This window comes from Siphateles boraxobius, unplaced genomic scaffold, assembly GCF_051911475.1.
Source record: "Siphateles boraxobius isolate OS27281-9 unplaced genomic scaffold, OSU_SipBor_1 7, whole genome shotgun sequence".
Lineage (NCBI taxonomy): Eukaryota > Metazoa > Chordata > Actinopteri > Cypriniformes > Leuciscidae > Siphateles > Siphateles boraxobius.
The window spans coordinates 28,989,619-29,003,931 of record NW_027509197.1 but is presented as its reverse complement, the minus strand read 5'-3'; the positions used below and the strand labels follow the sequence as shown (position 1 = coordinate 29,003,931).

The following is a 14,313-nucleotide window of genomic DNA, read 5'->3' as shown; positions in this document are numbered from 1 at the left end:
GAGGGTCAAAAGACTATGCTCTGACTTAAAACCTAGTGAGCTGACTACAAACAGTAGGCAGCATTTTTAAGGCATGTTCCAAAAAGACACTTTTGTCTTTTTTCCCTTTTACAAAACTTATTTTTAGAGTTGCACACTATATTAATAAGATACTGTACTCTATGTTTAATGTAATGATTTTACATTCATTTTCTCTATGCATTCCCGAGAATAAAATAATAGTAAGTAAAATTATTTTATAGAACTACCCCCCCCCCTGTTTTTTTTACAGAAATTAATAGATTTATTTAGCTAAATTGATCAAAATTGACAGTAAAGGCTTTTTAACTTTAGATTCATCAAAGAATCCTGAAAAGATGTATCACTTTTACTATGAAAATATTAAGCAGTACAACTGTTTTCAACATTTATAATATAATAAATGTTTCTAGAGCACTAAATCAGCATATTAGAATGATTTCTGTAGGATCATGTGCAATGAAGACTGAAAATTCAGCTTTGCCATCATACTGTATGAATAAATTACATTTTAATTGCTTAATTTAATTGTAATAATATTTCACAGTATTACTGTTTTTTTAATAAAATGAATGCAGCCTTGGTAAACATAAAATACTTCTTTCAAAAAAATCTTACCGACACCAAACTTTTGAAGTGTATTTTAAACATTTTAGAAATAAATCAGCAAATAGTTTTGTGTTTATAAGAGTATCATGTTTTAAGCTTAGCAATATGCTATGGGAAAACTCTATTGAAATCAACTGTGAGTAAAGTCTTCTCCCGTTTCATGTGTTCAATGTTATTTATTTGCAGCCCGGAGTTTCTGCCTATGTAGAGCGTTCCAAGTCAGTCATTTATGAGGTTACAATTGAACTAGGGTTCAGTTGCCTATAGAGACATCTAGGTGAATCTCTGAAGTATATCTCTATATATTCAGTATAGATCAAACGAGTGGTACTAATAAAATGAGGTACACAGCTCGCTTGTTCAATATAGAGTATAGAAAATTATTCTGAGCAAATTACATCCAGCGAACCCTCAGAAATTGTTTTCCTGGTGTATCGGCACTTTAAATGTCTGGAACACATAGCCGAGGAAGAACGCAATATGTGAGGCCACCGCTGATGTGCCACTGTCAAACTAAATCAGGCATTCAGGCAACAAAACAGGCCCAGGGGAATTGTTACAAGCCACAGCTAATAAAAGCCGAGTGGCTCATGATTAAAGCTGGCCTCACTTCATCATAGAGAGAGAAGACTGTGGGAACACACAGAATTGACATTAGCCTCAATCAGACTTTCAGCGGGTCTGCGCGTGTAGCTGACCAAGGCTTTGATTTGTGAATAATAACTGTGGCCACTCACCACAATTGGCCTCGTCAGAGCCGTCAGCACAATCCGGGTCCTCGTCACACACCCACAGCTTTGAGATGCAATGCATGGTGGCCTTACACTGGAACTGGTCTGGAGAACAAGTGCTCTCAGCTGGAACATTACGATAGAGAGGAAATAGCGGGATAAGCTATTGTAAGAGTGCGAGGGAGGGGGGGGGGGGATATACAACTTCTTGCATTTGTAAAGGTCATTCTTACACATAATGACCATGATTCAGTAGAAAGGAATAATGTAATTGACATCTTCACTTTCTTTAAGTTATGACAAGGTCTTCTGCAATTACCACCCAAGAATGGAGGAAATGACAACCTAGAAATGTTAATAAAGGTCGGGAGTTTAATGACACGTAATTATATATATATTTATAGCATTTTTATTTTTATTTTTTTACTATGATTAAAAGTATGATTGTTTTTTGCATGACGGTCAAATTAAAATCCTTGTAAAGGGTTACCATGCCATCATCATAGATTTCTCCTACTTTTCAAATATCTGCCTTAGATGTTGGATCAAACTTCATAATAATAGATTATATATTTTTTAAACTTAACTACTACAATCTTGCAAAGAGTAAAACATAACAACCATTTCAATATTTATTATGGTAAAATATGAATGGCTTGAATGACATTTTTACAAAAAATTACCTCAGTTGGGACCCTGAGCCAACAATTTCTCCACTAATGGAACAACAAATTTGCTACTAGCAAAAATGAGTGTATTTGGTTATCAAGCAGGCAAAAGTGTAAGTAAAGTGATGCATGCCTGAGATAAAATATAAAACGGCTGAAAAGTCAAGGTAAAAAAAAGGTTGATTTATTTTTTAAATCACATAATAGGATTTGAAAATGTTATTCAAATCTTTATAACATAATAAATTACCTTAGCCAGACAAAAGCCACCTCCCGTTATATATATATATATATATATATATATATATATATATATATATATATATATATATATATATATATAAAACACTTAAATTCCACCACAGTCCTTTCTAAATAAGATGTGAAGAAAATTACATTGTGGTGGAAATGTCCTTTAACTGTTCAGAAAAAAAACAAAACACAAATGACAGAATTCCTTTGTAACGCATACGTGTTCACTGTTGGACAAAATGTTTAGTTGAAAAAGCATTAAAGCAAATTATTTTCTAAAATTCTTTGCACATTTCCACACCAGGTGACTCTATTCTCGATGACAAGTCATGCTACCTTTCCAAGGGAAGGTGCTTTTTCTCCCTGAATACCCAATAAGCACCTGGCTACCCTTTTAGCTCCCAACCAGCCAACTCATGTGGCGGGATAAAAGCCACATTTGAGATTTGTCAGTCTGGATCATTAAATTCACAGGGGAAAAGCCAAATTTGGCAGAGTTTGAACAATTCTGTCACAACACCCTTTAGTTTACGAGAATCAGGCCCATTATTGTTAAATGTTTAATGGAGGGAGCACAAAGTGTCATGGCATTGCTTACGGCAGTCTGTCTCATCCTCGCCATCCCCGCAGTCGTCCTGACCATTGCAACGAAGATTTAAAGGTATACACTTCTGCTTTCGGGTACACTTGAACTGTCCCGACAGACAGATGTATGTATCTGCAAATGGGGGGAGACATTGTAGTGAGAAAAACCATTAGATACATCATCGTGCAGGGTCAATGCAACACGATCATCCACATACCGGTCATATTTGGTTGTTTCAAAATGCTTCGGGATGCAATAAGAATAAAACTGAGATGAAAGAGGAACAATATAATTTTGTATTAAAAGCACTAAACGTCTTGAATCTTAAATCCATGTTGGCCCAATACATCCCGATTACGATCGTTAAATGACAAAATAAAAGTGGATATTGATCATTTGATAGCAGCAATAGTCTGTATAATTGAACATTCAGAGACAGCTGTTCTAAAGAAGATTTGCTGCTGATGAAAATTCCAGGCAGATTTTTCTTGCTCATGCATGCCACATACTTCATAGGAACCGAATTCTACAAGGAAGACCCGGTAGCCTCACACAGAGAGGAAAAACAATGGATCTGTCGATAAGAACATGGCATTTAAGAACAGCTTTCGTACATTATGTATTATTCTGCTCACCACAGTTGGCCTCATCTGAGTTGTCCCCGCAGTCATTCTCTCCATCGCATATAAAGGGAGGTAAGGCACAAAGGCCAGTGCCACACTGAAAACGTCCAGGCTGGCATTTGAATTCCGCTGCAAAAATGATGATTAACAGTGAACTCCGGAGGATTCAAAGCAATTTGCGCATAGGTATGCGTTTTAAACCTAAGCTGCGTGAGGTTGCCTGAAATGGGCGGGTCAACCCACATTCCATTATTTCTCTAAAAGCACTTCTACGATATTTAATGCCCCCTGCACTTTATCGAACAACAGAGGTTCCACCTATTAACAGCAGTCATCGGCAGCCTGTCATTTTCTGTTTGTACTGTTCAAGTAAATCACCAAGACACAAAGTAAATCTAAAAACAAGCTCACTGGGAAACAGAAATGAAAGAACAAAAGTTCAGACTTTCCCGCAACTTAAAGGTCAGTCTAGCGTGAAGCTGTGAACTAGTTCATCTTCATACTGTATTTAACAGCACTGGTATGTGGTGCAATCAGAGGCCATTATAACTGGTGGGGAAGGCAGTTTTAGAAATGACAGAATTTCTTCTCTTGTTTTGAAAAATAATCACTGCATTTTGTTTTGTGATACTGTCGTCAACTGTGTAAAAACAAAGACTTTAGTACTTGCAATGTAACGGAAGTAACAATAATCATACATCTGAAACGGTGTGTGAAACGGATTATCGAAAAGAAAAATTAAGATGGGACTTGGTTCTATTGATTGGACGGACGAATGTGAGAAAGGGGCAGGGTTTATGCAAACAAAATTATTCAAAGAATATTCATCACTATTGAGAATTCTGTTGTTTCACTGAAAGATTGAGATATGAAATTCTGACAAAAAATCTGAATAAAAAGGCAAAAAAGAGTAAATAAATAAATGAAAAAGCATATAAATGGATGAATCGTTCACAACAAGATCAATTGCATGAATTTAGAAAATAGATAAGGTGAATATTACTATTTCATGCTGAATTTAAGATTAAGCTGAAGTCTCTGCCAAACAGTTGTTTTGAACGAACATGCTAGCGATAAACTGTAATCCAACATGGCTTGGGCTCATCTTTCAGTTTTTGCCTTTCAGCAAATCACAAGATCACATAATGTAATTAATATTCATGACCCAAGTTAGAACACTGAGCAGCTTACAGGAAGTCATCTACCGTGAACAACAGAAGAAAAACAAAGTTGTCTGATCAAAACCAGCATTTTTATAATCATTGTTGTCACAAGTAGGCCTCCCTACTTTAAATCTGTATGACAAAAAACAATAATGCTGACATTTCTAGAAAGATGAGTTTTTATGCTGGTCTCATATGAGTGTAACCGTTGCAACTAGGCATATAAAACAGAATCATACTTGTAAAGGGAGGCTGATGAGGTTTAGAATGTGCCCCACACACTTTTTGGATTTTTCTTAAACCCCCGGTTCTGACACCACATGAATATTACAGACTGTTCAAAACAAAAATAACATTGGAAGGTGAGCACTCACGACAATCCGCAGGCTCATCAGACCCATCACCGCAGTCGTCTACTGTATCGCATTTCCACCAGAAGGGGATACACTCATCCGTTCCACAGCGGAACTGCAAAAAAAAAGTCCAACACAGCGAAAAATGTCAATCGGTTATGGGTTACACAAACTGGAACAATCCTTGCAGTTCCGACTAATGACATGGAATCATATTTTGGCATACAGACCTGGCTGGCTGTGCAGTTGGACAGGCATGTCTTATTATCGGCGGCCAAGTAGAAGTTAGTTGGGCAGGCACACTTGTGACCTCCACCAGGAGAGAGTAAACACAAGTGGCTACAACCTCCATTGGCCACTTGACATTGGTGTTTGGGGACTGTAAAAAGGGGATAGAAATGCATTGTTTCTGAATAGTACATTTTAAAGGAATAGTTATGCAGCTCTTGCCATTTCACAAGTTCACATGTACATGAAATCAGATGTAGTAATTTATGTGTATTTGGCGTGCTGTCCGGGAGAGGGCTCCAAGCTCGGAATTCGGCCCGAACCCAGAGTACTCCCCCCCCCTTTGACTGGGATAGAAAACCAACCAGGAGTGAGGTGATGGGGTGGCGGAGGGATGCTGTAAAACTGTCTTGGGACAGAGGTGAGGGAAGGCTATATTTATACCGGCTTCCTCTTGTGCTGATTGGTTGATTACCTGAACGTGCTCTTCCCCAACTTTGTTACATAAAACTTCATATTACACAAAAGTAATCCATAATATAATATAATATAATATAATATAATATAATATAATATAATATAATATAATATAATTTATAATATATAATATAATATAATATAATGTTACATTTTGGAACATTCCAAGTCTTCCAGAACAACATTTAAACTAGGATTTAAATGTTTGTAAATGGAAAGAGCTGTGTAAGAGTGAATAAATAATGATGAAAGCATTTTCATTTCTGGGCAAACCAAGCATAAAATGAATATACTATTTATTTTAAACCATGTCTACCTTCAGGCTGGCGCAGTGGGTGGTAGACAATGACAGACTTAATGGCTTGCCATGAATTTAGGAGCTCGACAGCATTAGCACCGGTGGTCTTATGAGCTCGGCGGAGAGATTTGGACTTCCCGTCGGTCCAATAAATGAAGTCCTCGAACAGTGTGAGCCCCATCACACCCTGGATGTGGTCATGAGGTACTGAGGTAGAGAGCATCATAACATGCACCATCATTAAAGATGAATTACTGCATATATAAGTGATTTAATCAAAATCATTATCCAACAACTCTCAAATTCACTGTTCTCAAGTGAAATTTACATTTTAAATTTTGCGAATGTATAATAACATATCTTTGATTTCTTTTTGCATATGCTATGCGTATATACACAGGAGATTGTGGTCTTGCAATATTATACTGTTAAAAGGCTTTATTGAAGTTTCTTTTATCCAATTCTGCCTTGTTATGGTAGAAATCCAGTACATGGAAAATTAACAAATTTAAGACTCATTTTGTACCCCGGTGCCTCTGAGAACCGTCCATGTTGGCAAAAAGGATGTGATTATCATCAGCCCAGTAGATTCTCTTGTTTGTGTAGTCAATGGTTAGAGCAGAGGGGCTGTAGATCTCTTTGTTCACAATAATGCTTTGGCCTTGGCCGTCCATACCAACTCGACCGACGTGAGGGTTTTCACAGCAGTCAATCCAAAACACATACCTGAGGGACAGAGAGTGACCCTCATCCATGAACTTCATATAACATGAGACACAATCTCATCACAGTTGTTTTAAACAGAGAATATCTATTCCCATTGTTCTGGGGGACTATGCATTAATTCTTTTACTCGTGACAAAATCAAGTCTCAATGGACTGTTGGTGAAAAGTAGAAAGGATATTGTGCAAATTTGAAAAGGCAGCATTTGTACCCGGTTTGAGCGTCCAGAGCCAGGTCCGTGGGGTTCTTCAAACCAGAGCTCACTAAGACGGTGGGGTATAAACCGTTGGATTTGGACACTTCCAGCGTCTTTCTCTCCACGTCACACCAGTACAAGTTCTTTCCAATCCAGTCGACAGCCAGTGTGCTTGGCACAGCTGTTCGGTGAACAATCTAATAAAGCAAACAAGTATTATTCAGATCAGTCACTATAATCTGATCACATTATATCTCTCTAATGAGCAAGAAGAATTATGGGAATGTTGGTGTTAAGTAAATAAGACAAAAAGTCTTGATTTTGAGTAATCAAGGACTCATTGCTCTTTTTCATGCAATTACAATAAAGAGGGAATTTCGAGATTTCAAGCTTCAAAACAGGATGCAAATCACCATAATAGTGTCTTAAAAGTAGTCCATTCGATGCACTATACTTTAAGTCCTCTGAAGTCAGCTTTGTTAAGTAAAAGACATGTATCTAGAGTTAGTGAGTTGAACTCAAGAACCAGATCAATCTGATTCATGAATGAATTATGACCACTGTAAACTAGATATTGATTCACTGAAAATATGCAAATCAGAAGAATTTGTTACAGATGGATGACTTTTATGATGACTTTTGTGTCATTTATGGGATATTTCATTCTTAAATCAGAATGATCTGGTTCCCAAAAGCCTCAGTCTTCATTCATTGTAATTGCATAGAAATGAGTGACCAGAACATTCTTCAAAATCCTCCTATTGTGTTCCACAGAAGAAAGCAAGAGATTTGGGTTTAGAATGAGGGTGAATAAATAATGACAGAATATTAATTTCTGAATAAACTATTCCTTTTAATGAGTTATTCTATGTGTTTCATGCTAATATTTCATTGCATATTTGTGAAACAAACTTTACTGTCAAAATGGTAACTCTCACAACATGTCACTGCAAAACATGACATGCTTTGCGATCTTCTCTCTCATCATCATCTGACAGGGCATAATGTTCCCATGCCAATTGACAATAACGCCCCTTCAGCAGTAATTCCAGCAAAACTGAGCTCGAAAAATTCTCTGAAATCTCAGTGATTGAGGAACATTTCCCCAATCAGGAAAGTGCCTCCAGATGAGAGGATGAGAGGAAACATTAATATTCCGAGTGGGAAAGAAAGAGCTTCTGGTATTCTAGTGATCTGGTCCAGCACTGATTTGAAAGATCGTCTTGTGTGAAAACGAAGGCGAACTAATTTAAAATGTCAACATTTGAATATATAAACATTGAATGCACAGAATGCCATGATGAAAGATTCTCAGAATAGCTGCAATATATAAGTATTTGTACCCCTTTTTCACATTTTGTTATGTTGCAGCTTGGTTAAACTACTTTAAATTACTTTTTTCTCCCACATAAATCTACACTCCACCATAATGTCGAGGCAAAAAACGCCCCGGGTTACGCATGTAACCCTAGTTCCCCGAAGGGACGGACGCTGCGTGTAATCGCAGTGGGAACGCCCCCCAGCGTAACGCGTCTGAAGCATGAATGAAATCAGTCAATGGAGAGATGGAGCGTCACAGCAAGTGACGTCACCGACCAGGAAGCTATAAATAACCCTTGAATACACAAGCCGCCAGCTTCTAAAGTTACTGAAGCAAGCGACCCAAGGGGATGCCGGGAGTATGGCAGGACACGCAGCGTCCGTCCCTTCGGGGAACTAGGGTTACATACGTAACCCGGGACGTTCCCCTTCAGGGACTACCGCTGCGTGTAATCGCAGTGGGAACGCAGTACCCACATCCCCATAAGAACAAGTCCCCGTCGTGTGTGACTAGGACACACAAGCCGAAGAGAGAACCTGAGCCTCGGGAGTGGAGCTAAAATCAAGAGAATAAAACCTGACGAAAGTGTGCGGTGAGGACCAGCCTGCCGCATCACAAACGTCCTGAAGAGAAGCCCCTGAAAGAAGAGCTCTAAAGGCAGCCATACTCCTGGTAGAATGGGCCCTTACAGCCAAAGGTGAAGGCTGACCGGCCGAAACGTAAGCAAGTGAGATGGCCTCGACCACCCACCTGCTCATCCTTTGCTTAGACGCCGGACACCCCTTCTTAGGTGACCCAAAACAGACGAACAACTGTTCCGATTTCCTCCACAGGGCAGCTCTGTGGACATAAGCATCTAAAGCCCTAACGGGACACAGCAAATTCAGTTTCTCCTGGTCTGACGTCAAAAAAGGCGGAGGACAGAAGGCCTGCAGTACTATAGGTCTATCGGAAGTGGTTGGCACCTTAGGAACATACCCTGGTCTCGGACAGAGAAAAGCCTTAGCCATACCAGGAGCAAATTCCAGACACGAAGGAGCCACCGAAAGTGCTTGAATATCTCCAATTCTTTTTAGAGACGGGATAGCGAGAAGAAGGATAATCTTAAGTGTAAGAAACTTTTCCGAAACTTCCTCGATGGGCTCGAAAGGAGCTAGGGAGAGACCCTCTAAGACAATGGCCAGATCCCAAGATGGTACCCTCGTGCGAACTGCAGGCCTCAGCCTCAAGGTGCCACGAAGGAAGCGAGAAATCAGTGGATGTTTCCCGAGGGACCCTCCACTTGAAGGGGCGTGGTAAGCAGCTAAGGCCGCCACGTACACCTTCAGTGTGGAGCGGGACAACCCAGTGGAGAGACGGTCCTGCAGGAAATCCAGCACTGTACCAACCGGGCAGTTAACTGGGTCCTGCTGGCGCTCTCCACACCAAGAGGTGAAAAGTTTCCACCTCGCAGCATATAACCTCCTAGTGGTGGGAGCTCTGGATTGGAGGATGGTCTCAACGACCTCAGTCGAGAGACCAGAATCTATGAGCTGGGCCCCCTCAGAGGCCAAACCCACAGCCTCCATAGTTCTGGGCGGGGGTGAAGGATCAACCCGTTCGCCTGAGAGAGTAGGTCTCCCCTGATCGGTATCTCCAGGGGAGAGCCGTCGAGGAGAGACACCAGGTCCGCAAACCATACTCGAGCCGGCCAGAACGGGGCAACTAGCAGAAGACTGAGACCGTCCCGGCGAACCCTCTCCAGAACTCCCAGGAGCAGAGCTATCGGAGGAAAAGCGTACAGACATGACCTCGGCCACGGATGTACCATCGCATCCAACCCCAGTGGGGCTGGAGGGCTGAGAGAGAACCACAGAGGACAGTGTGATGTTTCTCGGGAAGCAAATAGGTCTACCTCGGCACGACCGAAATGTTCCCATAGGAGCTCCATCACCTCGGGGTGAAGACTCCACTCCCCGGGCCTTGGCCCCTGTCTTGACAGGATGTCTGCCCCCTGATTTAAATACCCCGGGAGATAAATAGCTCTGAGAGAAAGAATTCTCCCCTAGGACCATAGGAGAATCTGGCGTGCCAGTTTCTAAAGAGGGCGAGAACGCAGACCCCCCTGATGGTTGATATAAGAGACCACCGATGTGTTGTCTGTTCGGACAAGAACATGGTGGCCCCTTAGGTCTGGGAGGAAGTGTTTCAGAGCCTGAAACACTGCCAACATCTCTAGACAATTTATGTTTCATAGACGGTAAGGTCCACTGAGCCACCACTGTAACGGTCTCATGTGCAGGAGGCCAAAAGGTATCACGTTGGACGCAGCCTCCATGAGACCTAACAGTCTCTGGAACTGTTTTACAGTGATCCCATACTACACCGAGAAAAGTGGTTCTCTGTAATGGAGAAAGAACACTCTTCTTGCCGTTGAGCCTCAACCCCAATCTCTTGATGTGAGCAAGAACAACATCTCGATGCCGAACCGCCTGCTGTTCCGATTGAGCTAGAATTAACCAATCGTCTATATAGTTCAGAATACGGATGCCCTGCAGCCTGAGCGGAGCTATAGCTGCATCCATATACTTCGTGAACGTGCGGGGTGACAGTGCTAGGCCAAACGGAAGAACCCGATATTGGTACACTTCGCCCCCGAAAGCTAACCTCAGGAACTTCCTGTGTTGAGGGAGTATAGACACATGGAAGTAAGCGTCCTTTAGATCTATTGTGACAAACCAGTCCTCGGATCTGATTTGTGACACGATCTGCTTGAGAGTGAGCATTTTGAATTTGAGCTTCGCTACAGTGCGATTTAAGAGACGTAGATCTAGAATGGGACGCAGCCCTCCATTTTTTTTTTGGAATGATGAAGTACCGGCTGTAATATCCTAACTCCCTGCTGGGTAGAGGAACCCGTTCTATAGCCTCTTTTTGCAGCAGAGTTTTTACCTCCTATTCTAGTACCAGAGCCTGCTCGGGGCCCACCACAGTAGGCAGAACCCCTCTGAACCAAGGTGGACGCGTTCTGAACTGAATAGCGTACCCGTTCTTTATAATATTCAGGACCCACTGAGAAACATTGGGAAGCATTTCCCATTCCGCCAGGAACTCTACTAAGGGAACCAGCCTCTCGAGGCTGGCCTCTGGATGAACATCCCGAGTGACAGACACAGCGCCCTGTAACATACTGGCAGGAAACAGCTGGTCTGAGCACTCCACAACCCTCCTCAGAGGGGGCGAGCGTCCCTCGGGAAATCGCTCGCAGAGTCTATCTATCTATCTATCTATAGGCAGGGTTAGTAGAACAGACCCCTGAGGGCATCGGGAAAGACAGGGCAGCGTGTTCTTGTGCGGTGAACTCAAGTCTTTCCCGATGAGGACCACCCTCAGAGTCCTGACGTTCAGCACGTCAGGATTTTTTCGACGCGGCCTTCCTGGCGACAATGACTGTCCTCAGATCAGTCCTGCCCCGAGAAGGCCGCGCCCGTGAGCGCCCCGCCTCGTCCCTCCAGTCTCTCTGCGGGGGGGCACGAGACGCGACACTCCGCTTCTGCTGTGTTCTCTTTGAAGACGAACTCGACGGCTGGGACTGCCCTCGTTCAGCAGGCCCAGTGACAACCACTTTAAGAGGGATAAATTTATGAAAAGCAGCCGCCTGTTTTTTCTCTTCCTGGAACCTCTCCGTGACAGAGTGAAGAGCGTCACCAAAGAGGCCCGCAGGCGACACGGGAGCATTTAAAAGGAGAGTCTTATCTTTTTCTTTCATAGAAGTCTGACTCAACCATAAGTGCCTTTCTGTGGCCACCATGGCTGCCATAGACCGACCGATAGATTTTGCGGTCTCTCTGGTGGCACGAAGAGTGAGATCAGCAGTCTGCCTGAGTTCGTTAATCATATCTGCCGAAATTTCTCCCCCCTCACACGCATCTTTTAGCAGGTCGGCCTGATAAGCCTGCATAATAGCCATAGTGTGCAAACATGCAGCCGCTTGTCCAGCCGCCGAGTAAGCCTTCCCCACCAGCACAGAAGTATTTTTTAGTGGTCTAGATGGAAGAGCCGGTGCTTTAAGTGAAGACGACGAAGCAGGAGAGAGATAGCTCGCGAGCGTCTCCTCTGCCTTCGGCATCGTCACATAACCAGCAGATTTAGCACCAAAAATGTTATCATTAGCATTTGACTGATTCGTGTAAATTCTGCTAGAAACCGGTCTAACGCAGGTCTTTGAAACCTCAGCATGAAGGTCTGGGAAGAACGGTAAGCACCGACGAGAAGGTTGAGGTGATGGAGACAGAAATCTATCATCTAGTTTACTTCTAGACTGCTGTCTATCAGCTGGTCACTCGATACTGAGCTTTTCTACAGCGTGAGATAACACATCCATCAAACCTTCCTCATTCGCAGTAAAATGTGGCAAACTAGTGTCTTCTGACGCAAAACTTTCGACATCCAGCTCCTCAGAACTGGATAGTCTCAATTCAACATCGTCATGTGCCTCCACCCAGGCAGAAGTAACCGCCGCAGCGCGTGCTTCCAGAGGGCGGGGCCCATCTCAGCGTCGCCGGTGAGATCCATCTGCGAGCCCCAGGACAAGCGCCGCCGCTCTGCCTCAACAGAAGCGGGACCCGAGCCTCGGGGAGCTCGCAGCATACCGCTCTCCTCGAAGAGCGATCGCCGCGAGCGCAGAGTTCTCAGAGGAAAGCGCTCACAATGCTCACAATCCACTCCCTCGAGAGCCGACTGGGCATGCTGCACTCCCAAACAAGCCACACATAGCTCGTGTGAATCCCCACCCGTGATGTATCGTGTACAGGGGGAAACACACTTCTTATACTGCTCGCTCATATTTGGTTTTTTAATATATAAATATATATATATATAGTGATAAACTCCTGACAGAACAGACCAACACAATCGAAGATTTCAGACACACACAGAGCGCTGCTGAAGTAACAGAAGCTGGCGGCTTGTGTATTCAAGGGTTATTTATAGCTTCCTGGTCGGTGACGTCACTTGCTGTGACGCTCCATCTCTCCATTGACTGATTTCATGCATGCTTCAGACGCATTACGCTGGGGGGCGTTCCCACTGCGATTACACGCAGCGGTAGTCCCTGAAGGGGAACTGATTTGTGACAACTTTAATAACAATTACAAAATAATAAAATAATGCATCAGTGCTAGATATAGATTTGTGTCGGTAAAGCCCCAAATATATAAATGACTAGCGAAACATTCATGCATTTAAGGGATATATATGTAGGGGTGATTTCCCTATGTGTGTGTGTGGGTGTGTGTGTTTGTGTGTGTGTATGCATGATAGCTAAAATCACCTTTTAGAGATTATTGAAGGGTTTTAGTTATGGCATGTGTCCTAATTGGTGAATACAAACTTAGATATAGTATTTACATTCACAGAGCCAAAAAGGATCACTTAAATAATTGAAAGTTGATTGTAGTGGTTCAGCATGCTTACTAATAAGGCCATATACAACAGCATGTCAACTTTGGCCCATTACATATTAATAGACAAATTCCCTTATTGAATCACACCAAAGGCACTGCCTGATGCATCATGCCAAACATGCTCCAATGCAAGAGTTATTCAACATTTACAGAAATCAAACACATGGTGCTTTGTTCACAGATTCAAAATTTTCTTTTGTTAGTGGCTGTCTTATAACTTTCTCTTCGCTTCCATTTATCAATTGTACAAAATAATGCATCCAAAGTCTGAAAAAAAGCTGATTATGTGGTAATAAATATGCATAAATAGATATCGCAAAAAATAAATATCTTTGTTGTAGGCCGGTTCTTTTCTATGATAATACACAATTTGTCCTTAGAAGAAGTAAGATGATAAATAATCAGCAGAATAATGTATAGTCAGCTAGTCATTATTGCAAAATAAACACATTTAGGTTGATAAAAGTATCTTCTAATGTCCAGGAGACTGCATATTATCTCTTACTTACTAAACAGGTCATGCGTCAAACTGAAGGAACAGGAAATAATTTAATTATGGATACTGCATGGGGAGCTTCTCGTAGAGCTAAGAACATACAATGTCAAAAAAAAAAAAAAAGGC

The 14,313-nt window shown here is 42.1% G+C and overlaps 1 protein-coding gene across 1 annotated transcript in view; it reads right to left on the bottom strand.

The window, feature by feature from the left end:
* The window catches only part of lrp1bb (low density lipoprotein receptor-related protein 1Bb), a 393,159-nt gene that overhangs the window by 39,001 nt on the left and 339,845 nt on the right, over positions 1-14,313 (bottom strand). The window contains exons 59-66 of the mRNA XM_077217131.1: positions 6,942-7,123; positions 6,533-6,732; positions 6,025-6,213; positions 5,234-5,382; positions 5,025-5,118; positions 3,500-3,616; positions 2,877-2,996; positions 1,365-1,484 (exon numbers count right to left, since the gene is read on the bottom strand). Of these exons, the coding sequence (XP_077073246.1) occupies positions 1,365-1,484; positions 2,877-2,996; positions 3,500-3,616; positions 5,025-5,118; positions 5,234-5,382; positions 6,025-6,213; positions 6,533-6,732; positions 6,942-7,123 (1,171 nt within the window). The remainder of the gene's footprint in view (positions 1-1,364; positions 1,485-2,876; positions 2,997-3,499; positions 3,617-5,024; positions 5,119-5,233; positions 5,383-6,024; positions 6,214-6,532; positions 6,733-6,941; positions 7,124-14,313) is intronic.